This window comes from Thermobia domestica, chromosome 18, assembly GCF_964235325.1.
Source record: "Thermobia domestica chromosome 18, izTheDome1.hap1.1, whole genome shotgun sequence".
NCBI classification, from domain to species: domain Eukaryota; kingdom Metazoa; phylum Arthropoda; class Insecta; order Zygentoma; family Lepismatidae; genus Thermobia; species Thermobia domestica.
The window spans coordinates 70,919,420-70,943,357 of NC_137471.1; the positions used below are offsets into that span (position 1 = coordinate 70,919,420).

At 33.6% G+C, this 23,938-nt stretch overlaps 1 protein-coding gene across 2 annotated transcripts in view; it reads right to left on the reverse strand.

The window, feature by feature from the left end:
- Positions 1–2,365: 2,365 nt before the first annotated feature.
- The window catches only part of LOC145675580 (uncharacterized), a 162,465-nt gene continuing 140,892 nt past the window's right edge, over positions 2,366–23,938 (reverse strand). Inside the window, exons 10-12 of one of the 2 annotated variants that reach the window (XM_081746103.1) lie at positions 18,907–19,436; positions 13,925–14,055; positions 2,366–9,964 (exon numbers count right to left, since the gene is read on the reverse strand). In XM_081746103.1, the coding sequence (XP_081602229.1) occupies positions 9,899–9,964; positions 13,925–14,055; positions 18,907–19,436 (727 nt within the window). In that variant the 3' untranslated portion in view covers positions 2,366–9,898. Of the gene's footprint in view, positions 9,965–13,924; positions 14,059–18,906; positions 19,437–23,938 lie in introns of both variants that reach the window. The other variant, XM_081746102.1, reaches the window with a different exon arrangement.

Here is a 23,938-nt window from a genome sequence, read left to right on the forward strand (position 1 = left end):
AATGTTTTTTCTAAAAAAACGTACATTTCTGAAAAAGATACGAACTTTTTTTTCCTGTTTACTATACTACATGACATACCTTTTGAATTTATAGCATTTTCATGTATGATTCATCTCAAACATTATCTATTTAGCACTGTTTAGGTACAACAAAATTTCAAAATAACTGGAAATATCTAATGTCGAAATTCAGTTTTTTTTTTCCCTTTTAATACTTTTAAAACATCCTCCGTCGATCGATTGAAAGAGTATAGACAGGTACTTTGTATAACTGTTACTAGTCTGTAGATTTAACGATGGTCTAAATTCTTTAGTATTGGAGTTTCGCACTGCTACTGTGTCTTCGTTATGATCTTAGTGTTACGATACTACACGTCGGAGGCCCGTGGTTCGATTTCATCGACGGACTTTTGGATTTACGACATCTACTTCTCTGGATTATTTTTATTTTTTTTTCTTTCTTCGGAAACTTCCATCATGTAGTCTCAAGCTTCCTGGAAGCATTTTTGTATACCTTTTTGTTTTATTAAAGATAAGTGCAATAGAGATTCCTTTAACCTTATAACAAGTCAATATCCTTGTTCGTTTCCTTACCTTTGTGCAATCTGTTAACTTCCTACTTGTGTCTGGCGACGTTTTCATTTCTTGGCCGTGTCACTATACTGCGTTTGAGGACATTGCTCACATCTAGCTAAATTGTAAATATTTCGAGCACCCAAGTTAGCTCTCCTCTAGCTGATTCAATGGATTGCCTCAGTTATAAGATATTGTCTGGTAACTACATCGGCAATTATTGTCAAGTTTCTATTTGGAGTTTACTCTTTTCTGCTGAGGTTTAGCTTCGCACTTGGATTTCGTCAAAAAGTACAACTCAGGATTATGAGGTGAATTCCCCAGCTTGTGAGGTTTTCGACTCTCAAACGTTTTGACATATGTGACCTCACGAACACGGTGTTATGACTCGTGTCGGCGTTATAACTTATGAGGAGGTTAGATTTTATGGGTTGACTATATTTGGTATTGAGGAAATCAGGTGTGGTTTAGGCCTCAGTCCGGGAAACAAAACTGGATGGTTGGAGTTTCTCGTGGTACTTCGTTTAGAGTGGAGGGAAGAACAACCAACTAGAGAGAGAGGAGAGAATGGAGTATCATCCATTGATGAAGGTACAGTAAGTAAATACATCGAAACATCTGATGACTACGCCAGACTTTTCACTATTATTCTAACTTTACCTATCCTCATCTGTTGCACTTTTAAAAAATGAATATTTGTGTTCGAGTTATAATTTGAATAAACCTATGAGCTACGTTTCCCATATTTCTTATTTGATGAGTTATCTTTCAGATGAAATTCACTTTCATATTCCAGCGTATGTTGCTGGTGGTGGAGAAACGTTCCCTCAGTTTGTCATCTACCGGTCTCTTAATGACCAAAGGGATGGATGCGATTAAGCTGAACACAACTACTATTTAGGCATGTTTCATGATGGAGGTGCTTTAGGTTTGATCTCTGTAGTACCTGTGCAGCTGAGTTAAAATAATAATAATAATAATAATTCAGAGAAATAGATGTCGTGAATCCAAAAGTCCGTTGATGGAATCGAACCAAGGACCTCCGATATGTAGCATCGTAACATTAGCGTCTAACTGTTGAATTTGCTTAGCAATTTGGCACCATAATCCTAATGGAATAGATGGGGAACAGTAATGAAATGAAGTGCTTTTATCTATACGTATCTTCATATTCCCTGAAATAACCAATGCCTTCTGAGCTGTATGAGAATACATTCCTGTATTGGCACAATAAGTTGCGTATAGCGATTTTTTGGTGTTCTGATGAGTCAGGGTTTAAGTTGAAGAGTTCAATGTTGAAAGTTTTGGCAGTTTGCTTTAATCTCTCCTGTATTTCTTATTATGCTCAAAATTGGTGTCCTTTCTTTTCATCTTCATCTATTTTGAAAGAAGATTCTTCCATGTTGTTTTCTGTATATACCATTGGACTTCCTTTATTGAAATTGATAATACGTGACGTGGGATTTGAAATTAATAACGTAAGATCGTTAGTTGGAACTTTCATTATCATTCCTTCCAGTCTATATCTGTCTAGTAATGTTTGTAGTGGATAAACAATAAAGAATGCCTCTTCTACCAATGAGCTACCCTCCTCTCATAATGATTAGTGTTTATAAGACGTGGTATTAAAGCCTATATTGCGAAACTCTTAGGTCAAAACTATGCAGTTATGGCTTTCTTCACAATGACATTTTAGATTACTTTATGGAGAATCACCTCCCAATATAAACTCTCTACTTTCTGTATACTATAGAATTTGTTTTGCAAGGAATGGCAAAGAGAAAGAAAAAAGTTTTCTTAAAAAGCAGTAAAAATTTATTCACAATATTAATACATCGTAACAACAATATCTTTATGGTGTTTTCGTTTACTTCAAAACTGTGTGTCCGAATAACTGAACATGAACGAAAACCGATGCTACTACCACTGCTATACATACAATCTTAACAATCTGCTGTATCTTATTTTTAAGGATAAGGACTGAAACAATTTACGTTTTAACACATACCAACTATTAATTCAAATCAATCATAGGTGGAGATTCTTCATTCATGCCAAGGGTTGGGAAAAGAAGCAGCACAAGTTCACAGAAAATTAATTGTAATGAACGTAATATATAGGCCTAAGTGTGGTTAGAGGGAAGGAGTTGATTTTGAGTTTAACGTCCTTTTCAGCAGCGAGGCCATATGAGACGTGGACCTACTGATTAACGTGGAATCCGAACCACATGAACTCCCGCCGGGAATCGAACCCGGGGCTTCCGCGCCAAAGGCGCGTACGCTAACCGCTTAGCCACGGAGGAGCTCGTTAGAGCGAAGGAATCTCACAATAGGTATATGTAACGAATTTGCCAATTAAGGAAAACCAACTGATATTCTAATTTTAATGGGATACATGTGGTTTAGATACCGCATTAAAAAGTAGGTCCACGTTTCACATAATTTGGTATTGAGAAAAGAACAACTACAAACAATGTAAGTTGAAGACTGGAGAGTTTCGATAGCTAATTGATCCCACTCTGATCAGAAGAAAGAAGAGTCAACACCCATTAAAACCATCAAGAAAGAAAAAAATATCCCTTGATAGAAAAGAAAAATCAACAAAGATGAATAAAGCTTATGTAAAACTGAAAGCGCAGAAACGATAATAAAAAAAAAATCAGTATTTTAATGTAATAAATACAAACTGTTATGTTCATTAATAATATGGCATTTTCAATGAAGTACATACACTTAAAATGAAACTAACGTCTATACGAGTATACTATGCTTTCGACGAAACTTCTGGGGCGTGGAGTGCTTGCCATGATTCTCTGTGTCTCCACCCATGATTAGCTATTTTAATATAATTTAGTCGACAAAAAGAAATACAAGTCCAGATCACATTTTAAAAGATTTATATCCAGTGATTAAAAATCTCGATATTTTCTAACTATTTCATTTACCTTTAATTACCAACTTTGATAAGTCACCTTGAATATGCAGAATTTACACCTTTCTTGTTATAGAATATACAACAGTAACTAAAATATTTCGAAAATTAAAGTATTAAAGTGCAATGGCATGGCTCTTACTACTGCATTCATTTACAAATTTTTACATTGAAGAATACACAGAATGTCTAATGATACTTCTTTCCCAGGGTGCCTACTAATTGTTGAATTGGATTTTTTCTCTTTTACAGGTCTAATCATCATCTTTTTAAATACATTGAGAATATGTATGTTAATTGTCCTTTAGTTTTTTCAAACGAATTGTTTATTAAATAAAAGTAAAGACTCTACTTGACAAGCTACCGATTTTAAAAACACAAGGAGCTTTTTTTTTTTTTTTTTTTAATATTGGAAGCTCCTTAAGGAGAGTAGCTTTTACTTTTACTTGATTTTCAAGTAGTTTCTCTATGTAGTAATAATCAAAACTAATTATCAATTGAATTATTTATCAGACACACAATATCTCTTAATATCACTATAAAACATAAGAAATATGTATTGATTAAAATGGATTATTGAAAAATTTCATGCAAGAAAATGGTAAAGTAAAGTATCTTTTTACATTTACCAGACGACTAGTTTCATGGAAATTATACAATAAATTAACATAAAATGTTGAGAAAAATATACAGTGACTAATAAAAAAACAATTTATTAACAACTCAAGCTATACACTTGACCATTAAATTAATTTCTTTAATTATCTCATTCTGTATCGTTGGAATTTAGCAATTCAAGTTTTCCCCTTTTATTTTTCTTGCCTTAAATTTCACAAAAGATAATTCCAAACACACTGGATGAATTTGATAGTTTTAACACGTTCTCCAAACTCAAAAACTAACCTCAAGATTGAGAAGCACGGCATGGGAGTTGCAGTAAAACCTATTGCACCAAGTGATACTATCAAAAGAAGTGACACCACACTGGTAATCATTAATTTTATTCCGGCATTTTATGTATTTATCATAAAATTATTACATTTCAGCGTTATTTATTGTTGTTTCCATACGGTAATTGTGAAACCGTCAAATTTGGTGACATACAACTCAACAATAAGGTTCTTTTCCAAACGAATGAAGTTGTTTTTCTCAAATCAATGATCATTTTGGACCATAGTACTTTGTAATTATTTAATAATTATTGGCTAGTACTACAGCCAACTAAGAACTATGAATTTCAAGATGCTCATATGAGTGGACAGCATATCAATGTTCGTAAAATGCAAACCGAATTTTGAAGGAAATTATTTTATGGTTGCAAATTTAGTGGAATTGTCCTCCAGCTATATTATGCTTAACAAGGGTTAATGTGGTGATGCTTGTTCTGTTGGGAGCACGTACTCCCATGACGATGGACTAAAAATGATGAACAAATGAAGAGCTTCCTCATGGCGTTCTATTTGTTTGTTTGTTGGAAGTATTAGGTCCCTTTTCATTATCGAGACTATATGAGACGTGGACCTACAGTTTAAAGTGGAATCCGAATCACCGTAATTAGTTTCATATTTTTGTTTTCCTGCCATGAATTAAGAGTCCTTATCACTGCGAAATTAAAATACCGCTAATTTTACAGTAATTATGTGATATCTTCAAATAGATAAAAGATAATCGAAAAGTGCAACAAAACCTCCCTAGACAGTATTATTTTGCGTGAGATACCGTTATCACGACTCATTTATCTGCTTTCGATTTCCAGCCATTTAGAAAATCGGCATTTATTTACGTGTTTCTAAATAACAGCAAACGAAAAGCTACTAGGTGACTCGTGATAACGGTAACTCATGCAAAATAACATCTTCTAGGGAGGTCTTGATCTACTTTTCGATTATCTTTTATCTATTTGAAGATATCACATAATTACTGTAAAATTAGCGGTATTTTAATTTCGCAGTGATAGAGACTCTTAAAGCGAGACTACCTGCACAAAAGTGTTAAGTGCTAGCTACTAGTCCAGGAAGGAGAGCTCTGTGGCGTTTTAGGTTTTGACGCAGAAGACTTGGATTCAATCCTCGGTGGCAATATATTTGTCTCGAATTGTAAGTCTTCAGTGCTTAAACAATAATTATATCGCATGGCAAAAATCATGAAGGCTCTTACATAACTCACATTCGTAACCAAGATTTTCAGACGACTCAATGGCTGGCATCGAATTCCGACATTTATCCATTTGAATGAAATACTTGGAATGGCAACTTATCGGACCAAGAAACTATGCTAGTCCTCAGTTACGGTCGATTCAGTCAGGTAAGGTTATCAAAGTATCAACTATTTTTACTATTTTGAAAAATCCACTTGCTCGAAAGACTAGTACTGAATGCTTTTGGTTCTGAATATAACCGGTAGAGGCGATGAAGATCAGTATATTTTTAAGAGTGATGGGCTACACGGATACTGGACGGAGATATTTACTGAATTCACGTATTCTAGCTATATTCTCGTATTAGCTGAGCACGGAAATTTCAATGGACTTGAGCAACATTGTTGGAGCCGGAAGTAATTATGTGTTAACCTCAATTAGACCACAAGTTGCTGATAATTGATTATTTTTCCTTTCATGACCGATACTTAATGGATCAATCTATTATATCTTCAAGGAAACATTGACCTATAAAAAAATCATTATACAAAGTGTGCGAAATCACTTGTCTCTTCAATAAATAACGCATTATTAAATCGCTTTAATTGCAACACAACCATAATTAAACAACTTATGAGAACAACAAATTATGTATTCGAAATAGAATAAAACAATTGAAAATACCTATCAAATCGAATAATGTACGTATCATTTCATGAGTACAAGAGTTTACCAATAAGAACATCAGAATTTTGATATCGTGCTCTAGCAACACTGGATTGGCGAGATTAAACTGTGACAGCTATGTGAAGTAGTCTGTGGCACATTAGCATAGAGATATGCACAATCCACAACGCGTAGAAATTATTCGAATTTACCATCAAAATTCGTGTTCAATTCGATTGCATTGTGAAGAATGTATGATTAACATAATCAACTGACAGAACGCTCGATTTACCATCTCGAGAAATTCAGAAAAAGAGGCTCAGTTGCACACGATTCCACATCTGTATGTCGTCGAGTCGGTCGTTCAACCGAGAATATCATACGAACGATATATGCCAATGGTGAGCGATACAGCAATATGATCAAGGACTTTTGCTGGCTTCAACTGGAAAATCGTAACAAAAAACAGGGCAATTTGTTACACAGCTCGCCAGACTCGTAATGGACTTACTGCACGAAATGTTCCTCGGACGCATTCTGTCGAGAAATGGTGATGTAAATTAGTCGCCCAGATCATGTGATCTTTCCCCCTTCGATTATTTTCTATGGAGTTATCTCAAGTCTCACAGAATAAGCCACAAATAAGTTGTGAACTGACAGGGAACATTGAATACACAACTGCGAATTTACCATATAATATCTGTGCAAAAATGGTGCAAAATTGAAGCTTCAAAATTCATTCCACCCACTAAACCAGTAAAAAACATCTGAACGACAGTATTTTCAAAACATATTGCCAAAGATTGCTTTCCACAGTAATAAACACTTATTATTATTTATAGTTTTCATTCTAACTCATTGAAAGTCCTGATGATCTTATTGGCAAACTCTTTACTTAAGTGATACAACGAAATGACTCTATAGTTAACCAACATTTACAATTTATCAAATAAATAAATAATTAAAAGTATCACACAGGCATAATAAAAATTCATAAACTCATACACATTCGACTAGCTCGCTTAAGACTAGAAACATACATCACTTACTCCTGACAGCTTATTTGAAATAAACTGGAGAAGTGATTTTTCGCTCTATTGAAATCATTATAATATAGTCATCATCTAATAAAAAGAAATACAAGTTAAGTTTAATGATTTTAAAAATTAAACCATTTTCTGCGGGAGAAGAAGAAAGCAATAACCAAAAACAAAAAATAATATTAAAAAAATAAAACAATCCTTGAAATATATTTGTTTCAAAATCAGTAACAAGTAATAAATAAATAAATCTTTATAAAAGAGAAACGCAATCCTAATGATGACTAGAATAGCATTGAGGCTATCATCTGCATGGGTTTCTTTCTTCCTTTTTCATTTGCAACGAGAAAGCGCAATATACAAACAAGAAGACTTGGATATCAAATTTCATAAATTTGAAACAGAGCTACAAATACAAAAAAATACATTTGTAAATAATTTCTAAAATCACTGATGATTGGTCCAATTACAGAGAAATTTGATATATATATATATATATATATATATATATATATATATATATATATATATATAAAACCCTATGTAAAATTGATCCTTACTAATGTGAGAAATTAAATTTTCGACGCTTATTCACCGAAGATCATCAATATGATAACTTGGAGGGGAACGCAATCCTCTAAGCTTTCCACGACTAACTGAATTATAATTACCACATAGAAAAAAAATTCTACTGATTTTCTCTGCTATTAGTTCGCTGATTAGTTTCCCGTTACAATATAAAAATGAATGAAAGAATTATCAATTACGTACAATAAAATTTCCCGAATATCTCGGTGTATTTATACCATTCTTTTCCAAACATTATGTTCGATTTGCTCTCACATGTTTATACAGAAAACTATTACCTGAAAATCTAGAGGTAATTAGCACTGTTAAACCAACAACTCATCATACATAAATTAATTATCAAATAAAAATAAATAAATAAAGATACTAAAATCATTTCTCCCTGTCATACAATATTATACCGTTCCAATTAGTAAGAAAAAAATATCGAAGTATCTTAAATATAATACATGGACAGTCAACATCGAAGTTTTACCTGTTACTATGAATATATTTTTTTCAATCATTTACGAAATATTTCAGAAAATTCCATAATCTTTCGCAGGTTGAGAGAGCAAAATATTATTTTTATAAAATTATATAATCAGAATTACTGGACGGATGTAAAATGATTGGTTATAAAACGCTTTGGCAAAAGGACACTTTTTGCTGCTCGATGTACAAGCGCAAACAAATTATTCTATAATTCTTTGAAGAATCAATATGAACTTCCGAACAACTTAAGAACAACTCATAGATCCAATACTTCTGTCTGAAATACAGCCTCATTCATGCCTTACGTAAAAATGACTAGAATTTTTTTTAATGATAAAAAAATAACTAAACGTATATATTCATCCTGGTAATTTAGAAAACCAATAAATAAAATCAGTGCCTTCTCACAGTATTAATGAATATATGATTACTACGAAGACAAATTTTGCTATAAATAAAACAACATGATTAACAATGAAGTTTACACATATATTAATATATAAATTTCTAATTTTATTTAATACATACATATATAATAACTTTCTTTGAAAATTACCTCAAATATTCTACGTATACAAAAATAATTTGTACATATAAGATGTATTATATATTTTGTTCATATATTTAATATACACCGTTTCAGTTTACATACAGTTTGTTTTAAAAATATCAAGTAGAAATGAAATCACATACGTTGAAAAATCCGTCCTTTAGAATCAATAATCTGGCGAAAGTGCGAAAAAATATTTTCTGTTACTTTGCTAACTCGAAACCTACGAATGAAACATACTAGAACTAACGTAAAATCTATCTCCATATCAATGTTTCAGAACCATACGGCACTACTTGTGCATCTTCTAAAATTCGTTGTGGACGTATCTCATGATTATCAAACATGAATATTTAGACAGAGCTAACACATTGCTTTAAATTCCCCTAACACGCTTCAAAACTATCTTCTCGCACTTTTGCCAGTTTATAGCTTCAAGAGAAGACATGTTCGTCGACATAGATTTAGATCTTTCTTTATAAATTTTGATGAGACTTATCTATTAGATAACCTAGTACATGATTTCTTTCTTAAAAAGTCTGTATATGTTGGACGGGAATTTATTATTAAATACTACGACCACATTCATATTTTTATTTTATGTATTTTGGAATACAATATAATCTGGAAGACTAGACTTCTTATATACATATACAGTTGTATAGCGCATTTCCTTATATTTTTATCTATTTTAAATATAAAATATATTTTATGTTGTAGTTTTATAGCCACTGGCCAACCATCAATCTGCTAATGCAGATTTTAAAACATGAACACATTGGACGGATCAGAATGTTTTGAAAAAATATATACAATACGATCTCACTAAATTCGTTGACATTCTGAGAACACTGCTAGTTCTGCGTACTCCTTTGCCCTTATAAAGTACTGCATAACTTGAACACAGGATTCGTTCATGTTAATCGATAGCTTAGTCCACTATGACATGTCCGAACAAGGAGTTTCACTTCTGGAGTCCCATTCATAGTGTTTCAGCTCTAAACCCTTAAAATAAATGACAACATAGAACATTAAAATATAAAGTTAAAATTAATACATTTTGAAGAAGTATACAGAAATAGTAAATTTTAAGGTTTCAATCTGAACAATTTTCATCATATATAACGTGATGTTCGCGCATTCCTGTGCAGAATTTGCTCCGGAGATATGAAAAACATAGGTAGAGATCGCCATAGTACTTAAAATGACATGTTTATGGAAAAGTTTAAAAATAATTGTTCCTTTTCTTTGCTTGTATAACATTACAGCAAAAGGTGTTAGTAATTGAAATTAAAACAAGTTCTCACAATTATATTATTTCAAGCAGTGTTGCAAACCAGGGTTGGCAAAAACCATGGGTTTTATTGAAAAAAAACTTTTTTTTGGTTTAAACCCGTTTTTTTTTTTTTAGTTTAAATAATTTGCTCTATGTATTTATATCACATATGGACAGAAATAAGTTTGTTTCGCCTTGGTGATATTATACAACAACCAGGTTATGCTGGAAGGGGTCACATAAGCTTAGAACAGAATCCAAACAGCTTCTTGACTTACATCCGAGAGAAATTGTCCTCCATTTGAACTAGAAACCGGGATTAATTGGCCACAAATGCGATACTCTGCCGACAGACTTACGAAGGGACTCCTCTTAAAAATACGTTGTACTGATCTTTACATACTTGTAAATATAGTTGTCAAGAGTCATTTCAGAAGGACAAAAAGATAAACAATTGCACAAGTGAAACCATTAGACACAATTACATATGGGCAATTTCAAAGTACAGCAGAGGACAGAAGAACTAATTTAGTCCAAGTTAGTTCACTACGACTTTTATTAGTCCAAGTTAAAGAAATACAACGACTTACTTGGCATATCAGTAAGAAAAGTGAATAAAGATGTCCACTTTGGCTCTGACCCATTTATACATAAATAGATACCAAAGATACTTCTGATTTCAATATATGCCTTTCGTGGGGTTTGTATGACCCCCCTCCCAAAAAGTACGGCATGTCGATGTGTTTTATCAATAGTAGACATTATTAAAACAAAACAATATTTAGAATTTTCCTTTGATTGCAATTGCATAACAATAATAACAAACTACGGTATAAAAAATCTCAAAAGAAACATTCACAAACGTATAAAAAAAAGTTGCTTTTGTAGTATAATCTCTTTGAGTAACGAATGGGAAATTTAGGTCTGTATATAATACGAATAATATACGGGAGTGAAACGTGATAACCCACAAATGTGTGTTTAAGAGTTGTTTTTTTAAAATAAAACCAGCTAGTTTGAACAACCTTGGTTTAAACCAGCCAACCCTGTTGCAAACTTTACCAATGTTTATCGTATCTTCAGAACAAGATACCAAATTACCCTGCTCCCGCCAAGTGAACTTTGTGGTGGACAAACACCGTGTGCGTGGGTTTTCTCGGGGTTCTCTCGTTTCCTCCCACTTTCTTCATTCCACCATTTCATTCATCTCTCATCATCACCGTCTCCTTTAGCCTAACCGGCATAACCGTGGGACGTAAAACTGAAAAATTTGATTTCATTTTTTTTTTCAAGATACCAAATTGCTGTAAACGATGTTATGATCTTCACGTTTACTGAAAACCCTCTATATGATAGGATGTAATACTTATTTCGAAATAATTTTAAAAAAAAAAAGCCATATTTTCAGTCCCTTGTAACTTGCTTCCTATCAACTTTAAATATATATTATATCATGATTAAGAGTATTTGATACTAAGATATTTTAAATATACATTGCCCCGTCCATTTAACTTGCTTTATCAATGTGGTAGAGACCTCCAACATTTAGGTGCTTATGACCCTGTATGTAGATCTGTAACATGTATATTTGAAATATGTTTGAAGTATCTGACGTATGTCATTTGTAACATATATACATATACGGATGGCAACGTTATTAATCTGGTGGTAATATAGAGTATGTCAAACTGTAGATATTTATATTATTCAAAATTCCACCATTTTAAGGAGTTTACTAAAATAGTAAAAAAAAAAAAAAAAAAAAAAAAAAAAAAAAAAAAAAAAAAAAATGAAATGTTTAAATTTTACGTCCCACGGTTATGTCGGCTAGGCTAAAGGAGATGGTGATCATGAGAAATGAATGAAATGGTGGAATAAAGAAAGTGGAAGGAAACGGGAGAACCTGAGAAAACCCACGAGTACGGTGTTTGTCCACCACAAAGTAGTGTTGTTAACGGCTCGAGCGGCTCGGTGGTGACTGAGCCATGAGCCGAGCCAACAGCTCACCAAACCGAGCGGGTGGCTCATCGCAACCGAGCCGGCTCGTGCCGATGGTTCACCTGAGCTGAGCCGAACCGAGCCGATGGCTCATCGCAACTGAGCCGGCTCGAGCCGATGACTCAGGTGACCTGAGCCGAGCCGAGCCGGTTGTGCACATCGGCTTGATTAACAACAAAGAAAAAATACAAGTTCGCTTAGAAATATTTTTTCACTTATTGATAAATAGATGGAAGGAATAAAACAAAACAAGTCTAGATAAACACAAAGGATGCCTTAAAAAAAAAAAAAAAAAAAAAAAAAAAAAACTACATAGCTACTGTTACACGACCTTAACAATAGTAGTTGTAGGCGTACTCGAACTTTTACATATTTCTACTATTATTTAATTAGTTTCTTGAATGATATTTACAACAGAGTTCCAACTAGTGCCCACTGATTTAAGAGATTGGTTAACAAATTAGTTACTACAAACTCAAACATAAAACAGCGCGAGCTGGGATCGAACCAGGGACCCCAAGCACCGGAGGTGAATGCTCTACCTCTCTAAATAACTCGAAAGGTGGATAATTATGTAAATTCACATGAATACATCAAGAAATAATTGAAACTGAATATAAATTCCTTTGATGTTGCAGGTAAATAACTCCAGGCAAATGGTCATCGATCTAAACCCAGATATTCACATGGTCAATATCGTGCAAAACTTGGTTTATGTTGAATTTTGAATCGGATCCCATTGAGTGCCCAAAACACAACTTTGTGGTGTTTTAGTACACATATGAGACTACAATCTAAACAATTTTGAACAAATTCAGAGGGACATTTCTATGCCAAATTCAAAATTCAAATCTTAATTTGAGTTTTTGAAGTGTTATTTTTTATTTTACAGGTTTTTTCAATATAGTACAACTTGTAGAGCAATCTTTAAGCTTTCCAATGGTGTTTGTTTCATGTCTCTAGTGCACATATTAATCATTTTATAACAATTTTTAATAATCACTGTAACTGAAAAAATGCATTTTTTTTTTTACATTTTTGAACACCCTGTATGGAGTCACTTTCCGGGGGGGGGGAGGTAATATTTGGGAATTTTTCCTCTCCCACTGTAATAAAGCTGCACACCAATTTTTACATAAATCTGAGATAGTCAAGTCTGATGACATGTTGATTTGACATGGAATGTCCCACATGCCTTTTCTTCCTTTTATTCTACGTATCTTTAGGTAACTCAATACGTTGCATAGTGAAAATTTGACGTCAAGGTATATGTCCGACTATAAGAACAGACATCAAACTTTAGCGATAATGAATAATGCCACTGACTTATTGATTATTGTTTAGTCATAAATAACTTATTTAAATTGTTTAGTTTTTGTTAAAATATGGCAATTTAATGTAATTTATCAACTGTAGAAGAAGGAGCACCACACCGAGTAGATACTTGAAACTGTATAGAATAGTTATCTGTGTGAATGTGCCTGCAGCCTGTAGCTAGAAGACCGTAGTATTGTCCATGTGCATTTTATTTTAACTGTGGAATTGTAAGAAATATTCATAGTATTATTAACCCGAACTACTGCAGAACGAACCAGTGTTTGTGTTATAGAGTCCACAGTGAAGAGGTACAATAGTGATTCACTAATTTTACGAAACGCTATGTGTAGTGCTAAGAAAACAAAACACTGTACCTTACGAAGCGTAGAGAGTTGAGAAAGTATATCCTCGCCAGTAGATGAAACTTCTTCCACAACTAAATCAGATGACTGTATGGGTCTACTTGTTATACTTGCTCTTCTTAGCAACTTCTGGAATGGATCATCTACTGGAAAAGAGCAAGAGTTCTTCACTTGAAATGGGCAGCAAAAAAGAACAGAAATCAGTTGATAGATATAAAAACCAAGTTTAATGACTGCGCCAATTTTCAAAGAGTTCGGTTTACTAACCCAAAACTTCTTTATATTTTTACTCTGTCTACCCCTATATCACTTTCGATTTTATCGTTGATCACTATAGAGTAAGAAACGGTAATACAGAGAAGCGGTTTCCTGCAATTAAGAGTCCTCAGAAAATATTTCACTTCCATCGTTAACTCTCTATTAAACCAGATGATAAAAATCCACTATAATCGATTTCAATATTAATCTACACAGAACAAAAACAAAGAGATAGTGAGTAGTAGCGTTTTTTTTTCTCTCTCTTTCTTTACAATCGATTTAGCGTTCTAAGAATAGGTACCATCTTCTCACTTAACCCGCTATCCTACTGATCTGGAGAAATTTTTTTCCCTGACTTTTGACAGGAAATTCCCTGACTTTCATGACAAGTGTCGGATAACGTTGACATATAGATAAGGAATAAATAACGGTGAATATTTATATATATATACGAGAACATTTATTCTATAGAGACAAATAGTAATAAATTGCTCATACATACATTCCACTTATCTCCCATAAAAATCTCAGCAACGTCCCATACTGTGATCATTAATATCTACTTACAAACGAAAAAACAGCAATATACTAGGTGGCTAAGGTAAAATTCGTGTACAATTAATGTTAGAAAAAAAATATATATTTTATAAAATTTCCCTGATTTTCCCTGACTTCCAGTCTTTTTTTTTTTCTTTCTTGATTTCTCTGAGTTCCCTGACCAGTAGGAACCCTGCTATTCAAACCAGAAGAAGCAGAAATCAATCACTTCGGTTTTAACGTTGATTGCTGGACTAAAAGAAATAATAAATAGCTAGAAGCGGATTTATGCAATCAATTAAGCGTCTCAAGAATATATATTCAATCTCCATTGTAATCTGAGAATATATCACGCCATGCAGTGATGTACACGTTACACTGCTACTTGTTTCAACTTATAAGCAAAAATAATACGAATTTGCAGGTTTTTACTCACTCAGGACACTTTTTTTCTGGCATTTCAATTATGCGTCCAATAATGTCCTTCAGATGTTTTACTTATAATTTAGATTACGGTCCAATTTATATAAAATATTATATAAAATAATTTGAATTTGCGTTTCATGATGGCACTTTAATTATGATCATCCATAGTAAGTACTTTTCAGTTTTATTTATTTAAAAAGAAATCCACAATTGGATTTTATTCTCTGCCAAGTCTGCATAATTAAGCATTCTTGTAACTAATGTACCGAAAATCCGGCTTTATGCCAATCTCTTCCTTTCTTCTTGACCTTACCACGAAGTTTTACGTTACTCTTCGTTCATCTTTGTCTTTATATTATATATATATATATATATATATATATATATATACACCCTTTCTGACCTTAATTATATTTTGAAAATAAAGAAATATTTTATTTCAATGGATTATATGTTTAAGTCTAAGGAAGTAAGAAAATCTATTCTTTTCCTCAAAATTCTATATTGCCAGAACGCTATACCTACAACGTATTAGATAACTTGGAATCATTCGGCACGATATATGCGCTATGAAAGCCAAGGAAGCCTGTGATTCCAGATGGAATCACACGGTCAGAAAGGGATAATTTTTTTTATTTAATGTATTGTCTTCACGACAATTTTCGAACATACACGGACTCTCTTCTCTATAAGCAGCATCCAGACATCCAGAAAAATTATGCTTGTTTATAATGTGCTTATTTCTAATTAATAAATTTTTATTCATAACAGATTTTGCAGGAAATAATACATATCATCCGCTATTAATTTTCTGCTACTTTCCTGCTTTGTTCTTATTTGTTATTACCATGTGTACATAAGTATGAATTGATTTACATCCTCCATATTACTGATTAAAAATATATACAGTAAAACCTCCCTTAACGGACACTTCCAGAATACGGATTTTTTTTTCTGGAAAAAATATATGCATTATTACGGGACACAATACTCTCTTTTAAGCGTACGGACACGGGCAGTCTTCTTTCTCCTCCTTCCACCGGTTTTAGTAACGTCTTCACAACAAAGGTCAAAAAGAGCTGTGGGTATCTTAAATTTACCAAATGTCTCTCTAACGGACAACATTTATTCTCAGTTCATATGCTGTACTGTTTTCAATTTGAAAAATAAATACATGTGAGATACAGTGCAGGAAATTGTTTCCCTTTAAAATGTTTTATCATAAGTAAATGACCTGATGAACCACTATAGAGAACAGTTGTGTGCTGCATTTGAAACTTTTCTCTATTAACAATACGTTCCTTTCTGACGATAATCCTAGAAAACTTTCAATGAGTTACCTTTATGTCTAATACAGTCAGTATACGAATTAATGGATATTTACAGGTATATGACGTTTACTTGAGAAAAACATTACCGCACATGCAGTATATTTTGCAGTATACACTGATATAAACACCCTACAGCGATACTTTTGTTTCTATAGAGAGGGGGAATAAACTCTCATTCTCCATAATAAACACATCTATTACTAATGTCTTTACTCTATACTGTATACAATTACAACAAGAGCTGTGGGTAACCTATAAATTTGTGTAGCCTCTCTCTAATAGACACCTCTCATTTACGGAGAAATGACCATATCCCATCGATGTTCATTATTCAGAAGTTTTACTGTATATTGCATATTACTGTAAGTTCTGTATTTTACTGTAAGTTCTACATGGAGCTACGAGAGAACTGGGAAGAAAATTTCAGAGGACAGTTTACAAGAACCAAAAGTTTCATTCGCTTGAGGAAAAAGAAATACAGGATTTGAACCTAGTTACCTCACAACTGAAGCAAGAACATTAACGGTCAAAAATAATTGCTAACTACATTGAACGTAACAATACAATCTACAAGATAAACTGTAGAATTACACTAGCTAAGTTTACTAAACTTTTTTCTGTACATAATATTAATCAAAATAATAAAGAGAATTTTTCTAACAGCGTGAAGCAGTACATGTTACAATACAAGCATTCTTTCGATTTCAATTTAATGCTTGTCATCCATACCACAATGCAACAAGTTTTTATTTACTCTACATACAATGAGTCCTTTCAATATCTCTTACCTTTTTGCTCAATGGATCTTTCAGACCATGATTTATAATGAATTCTGCTGTACCATCCCACTTATAGTGAACAAGAAGCCAATACAATTAGATCTATGTGCTGTGAATATTTAAACGCAAGGAATTTTATGGTTGAATTCTAAGAGTGATTCTCTAAAACAAAATCAGAACTTCAAGGTGCCAAGATCTAGTAGTTCAATTTTTCCTTTTCGTTTCTATAGACTTTACTTACAAATATCTTGGGAAATTCAGAGCAGTTGTAACGCTGATTACAGTTAATATGCACCTTTATTAAGCTTCTCCATAACATAATACGAGGTGCACGAAAAACACGCGGGATTGGCAACACTGACGAAGTTGAGCATACGCAGGAGCATGCCCTCGTATTCTATGTTTGCAATGAAGATGAATTATCCGAGTAAAGTTTTGTACGTGTGAGTAGCTGTAAGATGAAATTGCTACCATAATGCAAAATCCCGCTAAATGTAAAGTGATATCTACCATACGATTTCTAAATGTCAAAGGATAGAATGAAGCTGACATCCATCAGGAATTGTGTGTCATTTACGGATCGACAGTAACGAGCTGAGAGGTCAGTTAAGAGTCTTCATCCCGGCGAAATTAAAATACCGCTAATTTTACAGTAATTATGTGATATATTCAAATAGATAAAAGATAATTGAAATATGGAACAAGAGCGCCCTAGACAATATTATTTTGAGTGAGATACCGTTATCACAAGTCACCTAGTCGCTTTCCGTTTTCAGTTGTTTAGAAACGCGAAAATAAATGCCGATTTTCAAAATGGGTCGAAATCAAAAGGAGATAAGTGAGTCGTGATAACGGTTTCTTATGTAAAATAATATTGTCTACGGCGCTCTTGGTCCACATTTCGATTATCTTTTATCTATTTGAAGATATCACATAATTACTGTAAAATTAGCGGGATTTTAGTTTCGCCGGGATGAAGACTCTTAATGGTGCACAGAGAGTGACATGTAAACACTAACGTGAGCTTCCGAGAATGTTATTTATTTTGTTACTCTGATTCACGCAATCATTTCATTGAAGAACATTTTTAACAATAACTGAATTATCATACATATACGCTAATATGTATTTAGAATACAAAACTGCAGAGCATTTACGTAAAATATATGCATTTTAAGAATAATCTTGAGTTCAATTCTTAATTTATACTTCTATCTTTTAGAAGATTTTAATTCAAACTTATAAAAAACCAAACGCTTAAATTTACATTCTTGTTACATACGTAGCAACATCGTCTACAATGAGATCACAATTTTATAAAAATAATAATTTTATTTGTATATCCAACTAAATACTACAAAAGTACATTGACAACAAAACGTAATTCTGTACTCCAATCTATTTAAAAGATGAATATAATTTAACTTTCCTTTTAAACTAAAGTTTAATATCTTGTAAATACATATATAATAGAGACACTGAAAGTAAATCAAATACTAATTAACTTTCACTCTATTATTCCAATATACTAAAAAGGATAATAATGAGCTCTGGAAAATGGTACGAAAGATGTTGTAAAAAAGGCAACACTTCCGGATTATCATTAAAGTTCCCTTCTTCAAGATTCCTCCAATAAGTTAACAAGAAAACAAATATGACTTACTTGATCCTTCACTTCTTACGCCATCAACCCTGTTATAGGAATGATGTTTTTTCTCTTCTTCTGAACTTTGGCCTGAATTCTCTTCCTGCGCGCTGTCTTGTTCATCGTATGTCGGTAGGGTCTTTTGCTTCGATAACATTTTCTGAATTGCTGGCACAGGAGGGGAGGACGGGCGAGCGGAATTCTGTGGGGAGTCTTGTGGTGTAGGGGGTGGACTTTCTATAGGTTTGCCAGCTTTAATTTTTCTTAAGACTGCCGGTACTGGCGGGGAGTTCGTTCTGGGAGAAATATACAAAGGACGCTCTTCAGGTGGTGATGACGTTGGTTCATGTGGCGATGGAGGAACCACCTGTACGCGCTTTCCTCCACTAATATGCTGGGTGTATCGAGACATATGTTTTCGTTCAGTTGATGAAGTAGAACGGAACGACGGCTCATCTCCAGTATCAACGCTGCTATCAAGATTACAATTTAGATGGAAACGATGTTCTCTTTCTCTAGGTCTACTCCTCTGCTGAGGCGATGGCGACCTGAAATGTAAAAAACGAAAGATTAATAATACAAACATTATTTGAATATTAAAACAAATTTCTAATTGCAGTGAATGAAAACGTAAATTGTTAGAAATACAATTAAGGCGAATTTGTAGTTTACAAATTATAGCTACACACACGAGATATTCTCCACTATTTTCTTTAAGCAAGCTGAGTATAAAACAGTAACAATAGTTAATTGTAGGATTATTTATGGTATACTATTTGAATGATGTTCTTTGTGGCTTTGGAATTACATATAACTTAAATAAAAATAAACCTGACCAACGTTAATACTTATTACTAATCTGTGTATAGCTTCGATAATAAATCATTGTCTCTATCAGCCATATTACAAAAATAAATCTAAGGTTATAACTTATATACTACAATCTATATGCAGGGTGTTAATGAACTATACCGACAAACTGTAAGAGGTGATTCCTCACAACAAAATAAGAGAAAAAGTTTATATGGACCTATGGCGAAAAGTGCATAGTTTCAGAGCTAGGACTGTCCAAAATCGTGAATAAGCCAAATTTCAAGAGGCCCTATTTCGAATTCCAGAAACTGTGGACGGTGGTCCTTATCAGCGTAAAGGAAGCCACGCATACACAATCCAAAAGTGCATATTTCATCAATTTTCAATAGGTGTACAGGGTATTCCGTACAGGGTGTAATTCTCAGATATGCTCTCAATAGCGTTTTCAGATATACCCTAATTTTAAGGAGGGTCTAAAGTAGGCAGGAGGTAAGCCTTGACAGCAATGGACATCCAGTGCTTCGGAGGGAAGTTGAAAGTGTTAGGAACCGGCACTCCATTTTTTTTTTTTTTTTTTTTTTTTTGGTGTGTGTGTGTGTGTGTGTGTGCTCAAAATATGCGATGCGATTTGTCACGGTATATTTCACGTTTTCTTCACTTATAAACATTAAAAAAAAAAAAAAATCGCAGCATGCGTTTTCCCGAGTACGAGACCGTGCTGCTGACGATCCCTAACATTTCTGACAACGCGCCAAATGATTCCGTGTTCACTGCTATCAAGACTTATAGTTTGCCTACTTTGGACCAATCATAAAGTTAGAGCATATCTTAAAATTCGGTTGATGGGATGTCTGGAAATTTCACCCTGCAGGGAATACTCTTTACACCCATGAAATGTGCACTTTTGGACTGCGTATGCATGACTTCATTTACGTTGATAAGGATCACCATCCACAGTTTCTCAAATTCGAAATAGGGCCTCTTGAAATTTGGCTTTTTCGCGATTTTGGACAGCCCTAGCTCTGAAACTATGCACTTTTCCCCACAGGTCCATATGAACTTTTTCTCTTATTTTGATGTGAGGAATAGCCTCTTACAGTTTGTCGGTATAGTTCGTTAACACCCTGTATATGAAATTGAAAGTGACTATGTTCATGATTTCATACTTCTTGAACCACTCCACCGATCTCGATCAAATTTTCAACATAGATAATGTTCAGGCCTGGGATAGTTTTTAACATTTCATTTTGATGGTGCAACTTAGGGGAGGGAACAGGAAGATATTTAAAAATGATCGAAAATGACCGGTATTAGTATCGAATCTATAGTTTTTGGGGTCGCTGAGATGAATAGTGACACTTCCGATGTTTTTAAAACCCAAATTCAGTCCTTTATATCAACGTATTCTCCCCGTGCGAAGAATATTTTGTTAGTACATGATAAGAAGTCTCTTCTAACAACCAAAAGGGTTCTTTTTGATAGATAAATCTTATTGGTATGGGATAGCAGGAAAGAAAGAGGACAGAAAGACACAACATGCAGTGTAGTATAAGATATGAGCACAAGATATCGCAAATGGGTGTATAATTAAAAAGTTGAGATTTAGAAAACTAAAGTTTGAATCTAACTAAAGATTGAGGTCTGTGCTTGATTAAATATTATGAACTGTAAAAATGAAAAGAATTTGTTTGGTTGATAGAACTGATCTCTTCTTATCCTTCGAAATATATAATCTGTAGCCTTAGAGTATACTTTTATAATTTGTCTAATGAAGGTAATAATATGTTGCCAAAACTGTAATAAACGTTCACTTTAATCAGACTTTATTTTTATTTAAATGATACACTAACCTATGAATTACACAAAATCGTTAGAGAACGGATACAACGACCTAAATAAATGAGTGATTCAATAAATAAGATGATAACTTATAAACAACTAGTAGTTTAACTCGCACTCAGCAGAGGATCCTTCTATTTTTTTTTTCACATCACAGCGGATAAAATACTATTCTAGCGCCGATAATACATCTAAAGATACGTAGACATAAAATCAGAGAAAACATACATCAAAAATTTAGAAAGTACACTGAATAAAAATTATTAAAATGCAGCAAGATAAGTTAGAAAGTATGTACTGACCCGAAATTACGCAGCAACTTTAAAATTTAATAAAAGATAATACTCGTATACAAACAGCTTTTGTAAAATTTGGTAAAGAGAAGAAAGGTCAACTAGAATGAGGGAAAATTAGGTTTAACCATGTACCATACATCTAGAATTTGGAGAATATTTTAGAGACTCCACAAGACCTCAGTGTAATGGGGAAGGTGTGATATATACACAAGCGTGACAAATGAGGTTCATAATGTAAAATCGACATTTTAAACAGCACACATTATAATGATATGCAGTAAAAGCAATTTTTGCAAGGTCGCGAATTTAAGCCACACCTTAAGAGTAAAGAGATACAGAAGAGACCTCGTGATCGAGGTCGAGGTTTAAGTCGCGGGCGCTACCTCGATGTCTAGGTCTAGATGGATGAAGGGCGCACATAGCGAAGAAGTCGCAGCCTCGCTGTACGTTCTCAGTTTAAGGAGAAATATTACTGTGACGCGTGTGAAATTATTGCATAAAAACCACTGCAAAACGACATTTTGAAATTGAAAGGACCAAACGGTTTATAAATAGGGATGGACGCGAGACCAGATATGAGAAGTGCCAAAGTCTCGTCTCCTGTTTTGGAAAAATATTCGAGTCTCATCTTTTGTCCATCTCGAAGACTTTTATCTTTTTTTAATTTTCTGTGAAAAAATGCCCTCTTTCAGCACTCAGGCGAGAAATCATTTCCCAGTAAAATTAAAAAAAAAAAAAAAAAAAAAAAAAGTATGTCTTCAGGTTTCGAGATGAAGGAGGTATTAACTTCAGCAAATGAAGTTTCATTATTGCAATTACATTATTCGATGTTTCCCCCTATCGATACGTGCGTCTTTACAGGTATTTCTTTACCTTATATCAGTAACACATTTAGAAGGAACCCTTCTTTATTAATCTCGGAATTGGGGGGGGGGGGGGCGTGGAGTTTTTAAGTATAGATATGATTAACAGTAGCTTCTTTTTTTCTTTAGAAATTCCACAATTTACGGACTTCAGCCCGAAAGCCCCCTCCCTTTAAAGCCACTGCTTTGTATAATAATAAGCTACAGTATAATTCTCATATAAATATAAATAACTTATCTGACATTCCCATTTCGGTTGCTATTTTCTTCCATTCTCTATTTAAAACGTGCCTATTATAATGTTTGTGTTTCTTATTTCATATTTCTGGAATATTCCTCACTAGTTCTGTTAATATGTCTTTCATAATCAAATTTAATAGTGCAGCAAAACCTTTCGAGCATAGGCACACACAATCCTTTGCAGACGAAATTCTAAACAAATGAAGACTTTATTCCGTGCAATGCTTCAGGGAGAACCAATGAGAACACGAGCCACAGCGATGCTTCCGCTGAACATCGATGTACAAATAACTCGGTTTATCATCGCGACCACTAATTCACACGAGCCACAGCGATACTTCCGCTGAACATCGATGTACAAATAACTCGGTTTATCATCGCGACCACTAATTCACCCTCGCGGTAGACCTCTAGGTCGCAATGTAGCGTACATCTTTGGCATGTGCTTACTCATTTGAATCCATGGGTTTGTGCCAGTATCGAGGGTGCGATCGCGACTTAAACCTCGACCTCGATCGCGAGGTCTCTTCGGCATGTTCGTTCCCTAACTTTTCAGGGCTGAACTCGATAAAAAGCCTGTCCAGGTCTCCCAGCAGGACACTGAAAAATATAGGACGGTTTGGTTTCTACAATAAAATATTACGCTCAGAAGCACAGAAAAAAAAAAAAATAAATAAATAAATAAATAAATAAAATAAAATACAAATGTATTGTAAGAAAAGACCACCCTTCACCCGCCAACCTTTCAAGACTTTTCCAGTATTCATTGCAGATTTTCGGGATACCAACAATTTTGACTACAATAATGCACAAACACAAATCAGTAATGCAGCTTGGAAGTATTATTTCTTTAAGGATACCTCCTCTCCATACATTCTGAATTACCCTTTTTCTTTTGCTTTTATGATTTTTGTGCAAACAATAGAATTTGAACAAGGCATTGAAAATAGTAAAGACACTAAAAAATGCAGCTTCAATATTGTTAGAATTTAGAACATA